We start from the raw sequence: 15,302 nt of genomic DNA, 5'->3' as shown, positions 1-15,302 counted from the left end.
AGTGGAGATGAAGTTTAAGGTTCAGACTTCAATATGATGTGCAAATATTCGTCCCTGAGTTTTAACTGTTATTGCTGCTTTATTTCTATGTGGAAGATCACAAAGATTACGTGGACTGTCCTGGTTGCATCACTGCATTTGTAACAAGCAGCCTAATTATAGTGTAACATAACGAGAGTGTGACTGCAGGGCATAAAAGTACATACACATGAGGTAAACAACAACACCTTTATGGCGTTTTCTGTTTCCAGCATTGTAATTTTGACCTGTTCCTCACTTTTAATCATAACAGGATATCTTAATGACAATAAAAATGCCAACAAAGACGTCATTCTGCAGTTCCGACAAGAAATTTCTAGAAAATGTTTGGAGTACTGTAATTGCTATAGTTGCATACGGTCCTGAGAAAGTATTTGCTCCCCACTGATTTCTCCGCTGCTGGCTTGTTTGCCACATTTTCATGTTTCAAAGCATTGGTGTTAACTGGAAATGAGTTTTTTTATATTGCCATGGTAGAATTGTGGTCAACTCTTTTTAGCAAAGGTACTTTAATTCAGCCGCTGCTGTTCACCAAACACAACAAAGTATCCTAACAACAACTACCTCTACGTTTGGCTGCCATTATAATATTCTGATTCTGAAACGATGTGGTGGTACAGCAAAAGTCTTGTTCCACCTTTGTCTCTCAACATAATGTTTTCCCTAAAGTCTTGGGAATAATCCAGATGCTTTATTGGGAAGTGTGGAATAATGGGTCTTTGTGGTCAGCTCTGGTTTTCACTTTGGAGATCTCTAGTGGATACAATTGTTTCCCTGGCTCTGCTTTTTGCCACGATGCAAATGGCTCTTAGCTACAGCAACTACACAGGAAAGAGCCCGAGAAACAAGGAAGAATATGAGTTTAAAAAAATAAAATTGGAGATTAGAATTTTGTCCCTCTACATGAATTTGGGGACATCAGTATGTCCCCAAAAATTCAATTAAAAATTCAATTAAATGTTGCACAAATATTAACTTGCAGTGTAGACCAAAGTTTGATCCCACATCCATAAACACCCTTTCCGAACAAAACTCTTAGTGTGAAATAAATGCAGTCCTTTTCTTGTCATATCTTTTCGGATTGTCGTGTTGCAGGACGGGTCATTGCATTTGTGTTGCTAGGTCGTTTTGTGAACTGTGTCTAAATCTGCCAATCTCTCCCAATGAGCCAAAACAAAAAGCTCAATGTGCTGCGCCTGACAAGACAGCCTCATTACAAAACGTGGATGAATGAATGATGGTGGAAGCCTGAGAGAGAGCGCGAGTAAGTGGGAAGCTGCAGACATCTTATGTAATCAATTAGTGCAGATTAAGATCTTTGGCCTGTAGACGGTTTCAGCATGAAGTTTAAAAGGACATCGCTCTGTGTTGAGATAATCCAGAAAGTCTAAAGCTCCATCAGAAGTAGGCACTAAGAAAACATATTGTCTGATGGCTCCTTTTCTCTTGATTTTTCTCAAAATAAAACGTCGTTAATTCTAGTTCTTCATACAGTTGACTTTAAGATGAACAAATGTAACATCCTCGATGTGGAAGTAGAGAATTTTAATCTCTTACATAAAAAGAAGTGGAAATAGAGTTCATAGAGAATCTGGAAACATTTTTAATTGTGTTTCACTTTTTTCTAGGTCTGGAAAAATATGAAAGAATAAAATAAGTGTGGGGAAAAATATATATATTTCCAGAGTTTAGTCTCTGTCCCATTGTCAAAACGTTGTGTCCTTCCCTCTCTGTGTTTTTACTTTTTTCTGTTTCCTGATGCAAGTTGGATAAAAGCCACTTTCGAACATCCTTCATAACATGTTTAAAACAAAAAGTTGCAACGTAACATGGCATTACAGATATATAGAGACTATGTTTAGATAAAATATAACAACATCCACATTAATGTAATAAAAAACATTATTTTTAATCATAATTGCCACAAATTAAATAATATGTACACTAGATATATATTTTATTGATATATGGCATCATTCTGCATCATTTGATGTTTTTGAAACTAATCTAAAAAATATCTGTTGCGGAAAAAAAAAAAAATTCCTGCTTGTTCAGGTTGAGGAATTGCTGTAATGTCACCAACAGTATATCATCTGGACTTCATTAGAAAATGGTTTACTTTACTTAAAACGTGGCATTTAATAAATTACTTATATTCCTTATATTAATGTACATATATAACAAATCAGACTGAATGCTGAATGTTTTAGTGAATTGTCTTCATCACTGGCTCATCAGTCGTCCTGGATGTTGGTACCATGCATGGTGCTTGTGCAACAAAACTTTACTTTAATTGCGCAAATCTCTATTTATTGTCACCCGACTTGGAGAATGTTCCTGCTTTAGAAAACCTAGGCCTTTAGAAACTTTAATAAACTTTCAAAACACTTTTTAAAATAGACACACGTGAGTTGCACATGTTGCAAAAAGGACATCCATTTCCCCATCAAAACTCTTCATTATTCAATAGGGGGTAAACACTGAGCTTGTTAAAAGCCTTCATTAGCCAGGAGGGCCATTTGTAGGACATCAATTACATTACTGTAATGAAGACAACCTTGGTCTTTGTTAGTGCAGAAAGGAAAGGTACAGTGGTCAGACTATTATCAGGGCAAAATGCTCACTGGAGCTGAAGTGGAAATATATCACATGTCTCTGACTCCAGTGTGACAAGTTTTCTGTACAGTCCCTGCTGAGGTGGTTCTCCTTGTGTCGGAGAATAGTCCAACCTCGTTCCTAACCCTATGAAATCTACACTCCTTCTCCAGAAGCACCTTTTCACTCCCTAAGCCTCTCCACTTTGAGGTTGCTTTAGTATGTGACCTTTAGCCCAGTGAAGTTTGGTGAATGGGATTAATTAAAGAAATATGCTTTTCTCCTTCTAAGAAAAACACGTGAGCGAAACCCACTTTAGTTACATCAATGAAAGATTCATTAACATGCTCACTTCCTGATGACAGAAACACAGACAACTTCCTTTTCTTGTGTTGAAATATTCATCATCTAATTGTTCCTTCGTGGAACGTTTCACTTGATCATTCAAAGAGGCCCTCAACGTTTGTTTTCTTCTAACAGACAGTACATATTGATCTTTTGTAGCTCGGAGTAAGACTAGCTGATATTAAAACTACCCGTTTGGCAGGATTTAACTGCAGCCTGTGCAAAGGTGAGACGTAGCCCTTTAGCTTTCTTATGTAGTGGCTCAGCTCCACTTGCAACTCTTAGTTAGGCACATTGCGAGTCAAGCAAAGCTAGTGATAATCCTCTTTAGTGACTCATTGCTCATTTGTCAGAGTCCAAATAAAGTACGACCTTATGGGATTTAGTTGGGAAGCACTGGTTTCCTCCATGACATCCCGCTGCGACAGAGAATATCTGGGACAAGAAGGGACACCAGGGCTGGATAGTTTTGCTTTGAGAGCCGGGTTAAGGACCTTTGGGAGAAAAAAGAAAACAGGGAATGAGATTCAGTCAGGCTTGTCTGCTTGTCTATTTTTAGCAACAGACCAAGGTGTTTTGCACCTGCAGTCAGACCGTGCGTACGCGTCGAAAGCTGAAGCTACAAATAGGGATTGCATGTTGAAAAGCCATTTTCCAGCAAGGGCTTGTCTCTGGAATAGACAGAATCACTGGAACAACGAGAAAACACGTTTCAAATATCCCCCCCAAGTGTTGCTTGATGAAATGAAATATGATTCAAGATTATTGTCTTATTGAGTGCAGATAGATCAGTATTACTACTCAACAATTGATTTGACATCAAACATAATATCAAATCAAGGGAGCTAAATAAAAATGCACGCCACATTTCTTTGTGAAAAATGTTGAAACACTTTGCTTCCTCTCGATAGATTTCACTGTAATGTGCTGCTTTGTTTTGGTTGATCACATTTGGTTGAGCACAATGTTGTTTAAAAATAACTATGAAGTATTAAAGTTTTCCTGCTTTCAATGACTTGTTGTTAGAACATTAATTTCAGGTCAAAGGTTGCAGCAGTTATCAGGTTTGCTGTCCATGACTTTTCATTGCTTCTGGGTTTTATTTACTCACAGTGTCGTCAACTCCCAAACTAAGAATGGTGCCACGCCGCTCTACCTGGCCTGCCAGGAGGGTCACCTGGAGGTCGTCCAATACCTGGCCAAGGACTGTGGGGCAGATCCGGGCATCAGAGCCAACGACGGGATGACGCCTCTGCATGCCGCTGCTCAGATGGGCCACAGCACCGTCATCGTCTGGCTGGTGTGTTGACATGCACATAAGATCCTTTCAAATTTATTAAGCACCCAGGATTATTTGTCTCTTTCTTTTTGTTAACAACATCTTCTCATTTACACTAAGAGTAGTGAAACCGATGAACACCGGTGAAGTCTGTTCTCGTCTTCTCACCCTGCAGATGAGTTTCACAGACATCAGCCTGGCGGACAGGGATGGCGACGGGGCCACGGCCATGCACTTCGCCGCCAGCCGTGGCCATGCAAAGGTGCTCAGCTGGCTGCTGCTGCACGGAGGAGAGATAGTCACCGACAACTGGGGAGGGACCCCTCTTCACGACGCAGCGGAGAATGGGGAACTAGAGGTGGGGCGATCAGAAGTTCCCTCTTGAAAAGTTAATGTTTTTTTTTCCTCATTATGTAAATAAGAAAAGAAAAGAATAATCTGAGTATTTAAGCAGAGGATGTTTTCATTCTCTGTGCTCTTATCCGTCCTGGGTTTTACAGTCCGTCTGTTTTGAATAAACGGCGTCTGGCGTACGGTTCTCCCTCCATCCCCCCAGTGACCTGCTGTTTTGACTACATGTTTTTATGGTCAACCTCAAAGAAAACTCTGCATTCAAATTTTGCTCTTTTGAAAGTATTCCTGTCCTGTAAATATTTTTGCCATAAACTTCCACGGATATCACTTGCTTTTTGTGATATAGACCAGCACAAAGACTCTTTCTGCTTAGTGAATGTTCACTATTGTGAAGGATGTAAAGTAGTTCTCTTCAAGGTGATTTATTAACCAGCTCCACATCAAGTACAATTAGAGAACATGAGCTGTTATACCAGAGAACCAAACTATATTATGTGTGTAAATCTGAGGTAGTTCTGTGCATGTGCAGCGGTCGTGACTAAAAGTACCATGTGCACATTGTGTACACATGGTACAAACTTTCACTTTCCTACATTGAGGGAAATTGAAAAGGATACAGAAGTGACTTTCAAGTCTTTCAAGGTCCACAACAAGAATGTGGAATGGCAGCCAGTGGGATTGATCACCTGGGTTGATCAATCCCAGGTGAGGCTGAGCTGCGCTTCCCAGCGTTTGAATGAGAAATTTAGAAAATTCAGCGATTTTGAAGGAAAAAAATCATCTAAATTGGTTAAGCTAAATGAAAAGTAAGTACTTCATAGTACAAAACACAGGGTGCAAATGGCAATATAGTATTGATTTGAAATTTTGTTCAAATAGTGTATCATTTTCCCCCAGTTGACACTTATGATCTGCTTTGCTTTGGTTTAATCACATAAGACTCCAGTAAAATGCATTAAAGTTTATGGCTGCAACATGACAAAATGTGGAAAAGGTTCAACAGCCGTGTCATAATCCATAAATAGGACAGCAATGTTAGGATTAAAAGACATTTTAGCTTATCAAATATAGTTACATTAAATTTAAATTATTAATTTTGGATGTCAGAATTATCAGATTCAGCCATTGTGAGCCAATTAGAAATATTTTTTTGTAATGCGTCTTTCTTCAGAGTGTGATTTATTTTTATAGATTTCCTAGATGTATTCACAAATAAAATAAATTATTTTAATATATTGTTCATTTAAGCAACAGGTTTAAATCGAAATTTCTAATACAGTTGTCTCAGTTTGAGAAACTGTAAAAATGTTTTGTTTTTTGTTTTTTTTCACAGCACAGTTCTGACAGACTGCAGCGTCTCTCAGCACTGTGGTCCACATTCAAATCTTCTAGATAAATATTCAGTACTTTAAACTGTTCCCACTGTTTGTGCAAAACCAATTACCTGAGAGGTAATTACATTGACGAGTTTGTCATCAGTAATCCAGACCGACTGAAGTTTGGTTCGTCCTCTCACTGACCCGGTCCTCTTTCCGCTCCGCAGTGCTGTCAGATACTTGTGGTAAACGGAGTGGAGCTGGGCATTCGCGACCAGGACGGCTTCACGGCTGCGGACCTGGCTGAATACAACGGCCACTCCCAGTGTGCCAAGTATCTGCGCACGGTGGAAAACATGGTAAGATCTGTGGCTACCAAGTCCCACTGCCACGAGTCCCTGACCTCTGACCCACTGGCGAACCGAGCCAAGCTGTGGGGTGATCTCTCTGTCACGGAAGAGGTTTGTAATGAAATTCCTCTGGTTTTCAAGCCTAAACACATTTTGTTTTTAAATAATAAAATACACTTTGTGAAACAAACCTGCCGCCACGCTCAGCAATGATAGCAAGCATAAGTACACGACAACACGTCTTAACTACATCGAAACAACAAGCTCATGCAAAACTGTTTCTGCTTCAAGGAGCTGGACGATTTTCAATCTAACAAATTATAGGCACAAAAGTCATGTAAACTGTTTTGGTACGAAATTTACGTCTATTATTATTGCCACGTTTTTCGCCTATTTATTTGATTTATTTTTTTTCCCACATAAATAGTTATGCAACATAAAATTATTTTTGAAAACAAAAAGTGCATGTCAAAGATGGTGTAAATTTTCTCTTATCCACAAAGCGTTATTGCATTTCCAGCATCTTGATATTAACTCAGTTTATGCATCCACAGCCAGACTAGAGGTGTAGTTGGAACACCAGATTGTGTCCAAGGTTCGCTGCTGATTTGAGAGGAAATTGGAGAAAATCAAAATTTTTCTTTCTCCATTCACTTTTGGGCAAAACAGCCCTCCTCAGCATGATGCTACAACAAAGGTGGCACGATGAAGCTTCATCTTGATTCCTCCAGAATATTTCTTGCCCCTATGGCCGAACAATTCAATATATGTTTGTCTGAAAGAAAAACGTTTCTCCAGACGTAGGCAGCTGCAAATCTCTGGCGAGGTTTAAGGTGTCGATTTCGGAGGAGGGCTGTCTTTCTTTGTCGATACCCTCTCCGTCTGTGGCAAAGTAAAACTTGCTTCAGCACGACAGGCTTGGACCTCAGTGCATCCTGGATGCTCCTGAACATCTTAACCAATTCTCTTTTCTCTAATGACTGTTCTTTAAAATGTCCATTAGGACAGAAATGGTTCCAACTAGAAAGCTCACAAGTTTCCTAACTTGTGAATGTTCTCATTTCTTCTTCGACATTCGCTATGCCCGTTGGAATTTTTTAAACAAACCTTTTTTTCTACAGACAAAGAGAAACTAATAGGTGCTATAAGTCATAGTCACTGACCAGATTTTAACAGGCCTTGTATTTTCTAAATTAGAAAATATCTTGCAGAGGTTTAGTATGTATCTTTTTAGACCTGCATGTGTACTTCTGAGCACGTGTAGATTAGAAGTTTAAAGGACCGTGGCGTATATTCTTGCTAGAGCACGCAGGTTTTTCTGTAAACAGTCTGCTGAAAATTGATGCCTTCATTTTTACTGTACCAGTCTCTAGACTGACCGAAGTTGGGCAACGTTAATCGGGCGAAAAACAACAAAAAGTGAAGAGCGTGCTTTGTTTCTCACAGTTTCCACAGCACTACACTAACCTTCATTCTTTGTAAGTACTCACTAAAACTGGGTCTTTAATAAGGGACTATTACACAATAAATGAGGCAGCGCAAGTTCATTTACAGGGCCCTCAAAATGGCTGCTGTTACATAAGGCAGTGTCTGCTGTGAGGTACATGTGAGGGCAATTCAAACAAAACAGAGATTTAACTGAGTCAGCCCAGCAACTTTCATTGCATTTTCTTTAATTACAGGCTTTCTGTGACTGTACTGTGCTTTGCTATTTGTGAATGTAACACAAATCTGTTTCACAGACTGACTATAAGTAGTAGCTTTAGCTGAACTGACTTTATTCCAGGTTTTTCAGCTAATTTCTAACTTACTCTTTGACCTGCAGCATCTTACGTCGCTAGCAAATTGAAGTCCCAGAGCATGCAGAGTAATTATAACAGTGCTGGTGCTGGGGAGACATGTCTCCTTAGTCTCGTGTTCTCTGTTCTGTCACGAGGGACATGAAGCCACATGAGTCGAGCACTTTGGGAGAAGACAAAAGCCCCAAAGCTGTTCTGGTCAGCTGTGAGAAGTTTCACTACTGTGCAGTAATTAAACTCGTAATGCTTTTCTCCTCATTTAATTCACCAGGGACTGAGAGGCAGGAGGGTTTATGAAATGATGTCTGAACATATGGATGATGCATAATGATGAGAATTGTTCTGTGTTGTAAAATAGAACAAAGTGGCATACAATTAACTTCTAATTAAATGAGTCGTGTGTTTCGGTTTTGTAGATTTTTTTCACAGCTACATTTATTTGTTTATTTTTAAAAAAATTATATGTTTCGAACACAAATTTCAGTATTAATTTGATATGATGCAGGCCAACCCAACGCAGGGAATGATAGAGGGTACCCCTAAATAAAACAAAGTGTAGCCACTTGCCTTGGATTTATTGATGCGCAATTGAATTACAAATGAGACCAGACTAAAATTTACTACACTCAAAATTCTTCAAATCATCCTAAACACTGTGAAACTTGGTGGTGGCAGAATAATGCTGTGGAAATGCTTTTTGTTTGGAGGAGCAGAATTGGAATAGTAATTCATTTCTTGTACTATCTTCCAAAGTCTGGTTAAACGCTCTATGTTGTGTTGATCCATCTCAATTAAACCAGTTAAAGTTTGACTTGGGCAAAATCTGAAACAGCCGGACAGTGACGCTTTCTTTCATAATCCTGCGACAGAGTGTGGAGCATCGGGTTCTGTCTCGAGACCCTTCGATGGAGCTGGAGTCCAAGCAGCCGGACTCGGGCCTCTCCTCCCCGAACACCACCATGCCTCCAGCCAGCCAGGCAGCGCACTTCGACATCGGCTCGCCGTCCAGCTCACTGTCCAACTACGACTCTGCCAACTCCAGCCAGTCCAGCACCGGAGAGAAGAGAAGCAGCCTTACAATGTCTCGAGGACCTCCCACCCAGCTGAACACAGTTGCACATCAAGGTCTGTGATGACAGGATTTAAACTGTTATCTATTTGTTCATCCATTCATTTAATATTTTACAGTGTTTCTGTTTGGTTTCTGGTTTCACTTGACACAGTTGTTTCTCTTGGGGACATGTCAGGTGCTTTATGTACAGGTGCTGCACCCTAGTGGTGTGTCTACATAAACTTAGTTCTATGTAGTAATTCAAGTCATGTTTCTCAGTCACACTTACCAGTGTGTAATTTTTGCTTGAATTGTTGTGAGATCGCCATCTTCTTACAGGTGCATCAGAGTCGGCCATTTCAGACATGCAGGCCTACATGGACATGCTGAACCCAGACATCGGCGCTGACACGGCCAACAGGAACGAGATCAGAGCCGACGGTGCACCCAACCCTCCGCCTCCTCCAACTTATCCTCCTCCGCCTCCCCCTCAAGCTCCGCCAGGTCTCCCGCCAGCTCCGGGCTACCCGGCGCCTCCGCCCCCGCAAGAGCCCCAGTCGGCCGAGTTCCTGAAGGTGAAAAGCAACTTGCGGCACGTGGACAGCAAAAGCAGCAAAAAAGAGGTACGAACGGTGCTGGCAAGAGTCTGCTTCCAGTTTGTCTGTAAAGTTTCTGGACATCAAACACAGACATGTCCAAGAAATTATATATATATATATTTTTTAGTCACCAGCATATGTTTTAAACAGGAAGAAACAGGAAGAGCTGTGTGTTTGTCATTAATTGGCAATTAGCCGCTTCCCCCCAGTGGGTTTGGTGAAATGGACTGTAGCTCTTCTGTAACGGTGTGTCTTCTCTGGTGCGCCAACAACGATGTTATTGTGTCAGCCTGGCTAACGAGGCCACAGAAGATGCTTGTTAGCGAGCCGGGCCTCTGATCTGACACATTATGAAGCCCGATGTGATGGGCTTGATTTTAATCACACTAATTAATCTGGCCACAGGTGACTCAAAGGTCTGAAGAGGAGCAGCAGTATTGAGAGGCAATAATATAAATGTCTCTTCTGCTGGTTTGCTTATCCAGACATTGTGGAGTCATGTTTCTGACAGAGATGTAAATGAGTTTATTAAGCCCTGCAGCAATGATTGATCTGAGTCCTGTCATGGGAAATGCATTCTTCTGATTGTTGCCATGTGTGGCGTTGTGGTTGTGAGATTAAGTGTCTTATGATTTTTCACTTATCTGTGTGTTACATCCAAAAAGTTCAACATGTCTTATTTCAAATTTGAAATTTGGTGTGGCAGAGCAGAAACCAGAAAATGATACATTATTTTCAAATCATTTCACAAACAGAAATCTGGAGAGCGTTTGTATTTTTGTTGTTGTTGAAACCACCCCTAGGCTGTACTTTTAAGGAAATACCTCTGGCAGCTTTGAACTCACTGAACAAATCTGCCCATCATTCCTTTCATAATATCTCAATTCAGTCCAATTGGATGGAGAGTGTCTGTAACCATTAATCTTCAAATATCGCTTCACTGTCCAACTCCTACTATATTTGTCTACCAGAGAAATGTGCTTTCCTCTTAACCAGGGATGCCAATCTACAGTCATGAAGGACATGTGTTCAGTTTGCTTTAGACATGGTGCCAGAATAAAGAACGGTGAATATATATTTCCAATTTACAGATTCCTATTGGCAAACAAATATTTGAGAACAATCATCTTTTACCTTCTACTTGACACATGCATGCTGTTTGGTGTTGGTGTGTCACATAAAATGTAGAAAAAGAGTCAATTGGAGAATTTCCAACATTTTTGTTCTATATTTAATTTATTTTCTTTCTCATTTGTACTTGGATAAAATTGTTAGAAACGATACAATGATCTTCGGTTAATGATGTCTGATGAATATTTTTATCCATACAGCAGGAAGCTAAAAAGTTGCACAGCCAGCTGGTTTGAGGGGAGAAAAAATGTGCTTAGGTATTGGCAGGGTGTAAGCATCTGCAATGCAAATAGGTCACCATGCAGTTATAAATGTAGAGTCAGTGAGATTTTCCCATAGAACGTATCCATAGTGAGCTCTCTGTGTGTGTGTGTTTCTGTGTGACCCTGCGGGGGAGACGTTTAATGAAACTCTAGTGTTGCCCCCTCTCCCCTCCGTGCCCAGGTGACCAGCTCAGGGCGCGGCCCGTCTTAATAATTTAGATAAGGTCTGGCTCTCAGAACACAGGCACACACATGTGCACAAAAAGACACACAAATTGGATCTCTGTGTACCAAACAGTGAAAACCAATCCACCTGCATGCTAACGCTACAGTGAGCCTAGGGGTGGTTTTTGTTGGAGGCTCTGTGCTCGACTCATTTGACTCAAAGCAAAGGTTTATTGTGCAGCATACAAACCGCCCTCACTACCATGCCTGCTGCCCCTGTCTGAGTTTTAATTCTTTGGAATGCAATCCGTCAGAATTTTTTTTATTTTGCCACTATCCCTGCTACAAGTGCCATTCCCGAAAGGTTTTGTACCTGCACTGAAGGCCGGAATATTCTGATAATCCCAAAGCCTCTCAGGATTTGCGTGTGGCGACGGCCAGAGGAACACATGGGAGTTTGTGCTTTGCATAAACAGAACTGGGCAGGGTCGGGGTGTGGTCAGTCAACGGGATGGTGGTGACATCATAGCTGGTGCTGAGCTGGCCCAATAGCTTATTGATGAGGCATGTGGGTAAAGTGAGAGGTCCAGGTAGAGTGACAGTCGTAGGCTCTGAGCGGAGAGAAGGTGAGGCGCTGTATCTGGTGACAGCTGCTCTCTGTCGGCTCTACTGGGTTGTGCGGATGTGGCTCGGTCCAGACTGGAAAGCCGCTGAAACAGTGGACTCCTAATAGTAAGGTAAAGTGTGTTTGCTTTTCTGAGGACATTTTTTATTCTTTTTTTTTTGTTCCTCTTACTGCAAAGCCTATCTCCTTCCAATTTGCATATTTCAGCTGTTTTACATTTGAGCAATAAATCAGACTTGTTTAGTTCTGCTTAGAAAAAAACCTCGTGTAAAATTATGCATTTACATCGGAAGAGATCTTAGTTTACGACTCAAATTGCCTCCCTGTGTTGGCGACATGTAAATGTGCATGTCTGACAAAACAGCCTGAACAAACTCGATATTGTTCTGTACACTAATAAAATGTAAAAACATAAGGAGACACATGAACAAAAGCCATATATCACTTCCCGCTGACAGACAGATATGTGCGATGAAAGGGAAAGGAGTCGGCGTAAATGAGAGATTGTGGGGGGGGGGGGGGGGTGTTGGGGCAAAACACTTTGTATGTTTGCCATTGTCGACCCGTCTCCCTGGGGGACGACGATCCATCTGCATCTCTCTGGGCTCGCATTACCCCGCCTGCTGATGAGTGCTCAGGGACCGTCTCTTTGACAGCAGACAGGAGTCAACACAATTAAAGAAGCTTGTAGGAACTCGGGAGCACAGGAGCGCACAGGAAGAGAGGAGGTCAGGGGTCAGCTGTCAATTATTTCTGCTCACATCAATGTCAGACGTCCCGACACTTGAGGTGCTGGTTTGGGTCAAGTGAAAAAGAAAAGAAAAGTCCAAGCTGTGTGACAGTGTTTTGAATGTAAATAAATACAAATCTGTTCCCGAGTCTTGGATTTGAAAGGCAAAGCAGCTTTTTTGCTTTAAAATCTGCATGTTTTTTATGTTGGTGTTCGAAATAGATTATTGTTTCTTTTGAATTTCTTTGTATCCTTTTTTTTTTTTTTGCAAAAAACGTTTTTGAGAAACACAGGCATATAAATTATGGGAATCAGGAAGTTTTGTTGCATAGCTATGTTTTCAGGCAAGAACATTATGCAAATTTTAAGGCTTTTTGCATGAAGGAAACATATTCGGAAACCAACAAAAAAAATAGAAAGATTTTTTTACACTGGCATGGGAAAATGGAACATTTTTTCCACTGAAGCTTTTAAATATGGAAAGCCTGTCAGGTACGTTTTGCACAGTGAAAACCGTGATTGAGAGTATTTGATTGTCGTGTTGTTAGAAATCCAGCTTTCTACACAATATTAAAGCAGAAAGTGACATTCCTAAAGCGAACGTGGCTAAGTCAGTGATCTGCTCTCTCCTTCACTTCATTATGAAATCTGGTTGTGGCCCAACAGGCTGTGGATGTTGAAACATACAGTGGATGCCAGGGCTTTACATGGGCTAAATTAGAGCCTTGTTCTGCCATTCAAATAAAGCAGCTTTGGTTCCCACGAGAAAGCTAATCCAGCAATAAAAGAGAGTAAATACATTGTACTCTGTCGGTGTCCAGCTTTCCTCCTGCCACCCACACATTCACAAACATGGACTCATTTTTCACACAGTATGAAAAACATCTGGGGGAAAAAAAAAAACATACATGGGGAGTTTTAAACTGACATGCATGTTTCTCTTTTTTAAATCTGTGAAGCAGCTGACTCCTGGGGAGAGCCACGAGAAACTGCGGCGAGTGGATTCAAACAGGAAGTCGAGGAGCTTCAACAAACAGCCCAGCACTGGGGACTACTACAAGAGTCTGGGCAACGACACGGCGGAGCCCCGTGGGAGCAAAGGCATGGCGCCCAACGAGGAGGCAAGTTGGAAACATCCAAATGCGTTGAAAGGGCCTCAAAACAAGATTTCTCAAAGCTTCACTCATGCGGATGCTGATGTAGCAGGAAGTTCACGTCATTTCTGTTCACTGAAAATGAAAACATTTATTTAGCATGTGTTCCATCGGTGACCAGGGTGGCGTGGTCAGGCTGTTGCTGCGTGGGGTCAGAGTTTTGGGTGCGGTTTTGCTGCGCAAATTGTGCATCGGCATAAAGTTACAACACTGACGGGCAATATTTGCCTGAGCGTTACCACTCAGTGTGTTGCATAATCTTTGACTGTCTTGACCTTTTATTTTTCTCATTTCCACCACCTCTTGACTCCACCCTCCTTGAAAAAACAGCCGCCATTTGCTAAACGAATGACCGGCACAGGAACGATGGGACCTAACATGAAGCTTCCTGTGAACAGCAAAAAATCTAATTTAAACTTTTTTCTATGACTAATAATTTATTTCAGTACATAAAAACAAATATAGTTTTTTATAGAAGGACATAAAAATAGATTAAATAATAGAATAAATAATTTATTAAAAATTCTTTACAGTAAAATATTCCCAATACTTAAAAACAAAAGTGTGTAGTAATAAATAAATATAATTAATTTTGTTCCACATAAATTACACGTAGGGAGCAATTTAAAAAACATGCTTCTTTGTCAAGCTTCTGTTTCAGGCTTTTCTTTGTGTTTCACAGCAAGAAATCCCAAAAAACAAAAACAATTAATTCAAAATGGCAGGTTCTGGTTAAAGCTACACGTATGGACATGTGCAGTTATAAGTCTTAATTTGGGTTCATCAATAAATACTGCATGGCATTTTAGTAAATGTCTGCTTAAACCACCTGTTTGCTTTCGCATAACTTCACGAGCACAAGAGGATGAATGAATGAAGTGAAGTCAGCTGGAGTCAATGATTAAAGTCCCTGGAGAGACCAGAAACTCCCACGAGTGTCAGGAGTGGTGGGTGTTTGGAGGGGACACATGCTATAATCCACATTGAGCCAATTAGAGCCCCAGAGGGGCCCCTCCCTGTCTCCAAGGACTCCAGCAGATGGGAGGGCTAATCAAGGGAACCGGCACGTGCCGCCATGACCCATCTGGATCCCCCCTCGGCCCCTCTCCTCCTCCGCCTCAACTCCCCGGGGAGGCCGAGAAAGTGAAGGGAGCAACAATGACGAGCACGCGTCTGAGGAGTGCCGGGGGGGCGGTGGGAGGTCCAGTTAGATGTCATAGTCCATTAATTCGCCTCCAGCTGAGTTCCAGCATGGTTTTGGAGCGTGCCGACGCGTGCAGGGCTATCAGTTGCAGCGGCAGATGGTCCATTCGCTCCGTTTTCCACGCAGAATTCCCCCCTGTGGGATTAGGTCATATTAGCTCCTTTGTGAGGGTATTGTGTCTTTATACTGGTTAGGAAACAAGAACAATCTGTACATCTGTCCCCGGCAGCAGCCTTTGCAAGAAGTTAACAGTTTTACACCTCATAGCAGAAGTACAGGACTTTCACCATGCACATTCAAAAT

The 15,302-nt window shown here is 41.3% G+C and overlaps 1 protein-coding gene across 6 annotated transcripts in view; it reads left to right on the top strand.

Annotated features, from left to right (window-relative positions):
* The window catches only part of espn (espin), a 43,191-nt gene that overhangs the window by 5,614 nt on the left and 22,275 nt on the right, over window positions 1-15,302 (top strand). For 4 of the 6 annotated variants that reach the window (XM_055049705.1, XM_055049708.1, XM_055049707.1 and 1 more), the window contains 6 exons: window positions 4,093-4,279; window positions 4,434-4,616; window positions 6,156-6,287; window positions 8,947-9,202; window positions 9,468-9,751; window positions 13,601-13,762. In XM_055049705.1, coding sequence (XP_054905680.1) covers window positions 4,093-4,279; window positions 4,434-4,616; window positions 6,156-6,287; window positions 8,947-9,202; window positions 9,468-9,751; window positions 13,601-13,762 — 1,204 coding nt within the window. The remainder of the gene's footprint in view (window positions 1-4,092; window positions 4,280-4,433; window positions 4,617-6,155; window positions 6,288-8,946; window positions 9,203-9,467; window positions 9,752-13,600; window positions 13,763-15,302) is intronic. The other 2 variants (XM_055049709.1, XM_055049706.1) reach the window with 1 other exon arrangement.

This window comes from Poeciliopsis prolifica, unplaced genomic scaffold, assembly GCF_027474105.1.
Source record: "Poeciliopsis prolifica strain line A6 unplaced genomic scaffold, Auburn_PproV2 SCAFFOLD029, whole genome shotgun sequence".
NCBI classification, from domain to species: Eukaryota; Metazoa; Chordata; class Actinopteri; order Cyprinodontiformes; family Poeciliidae; genus Poeciliopsis; species Poeciliopsis prolifica.
Note: the sequence above shows the minus strand (reverse complement) of the source record. Positions and strands in the feature narration are given on the sequence as shown.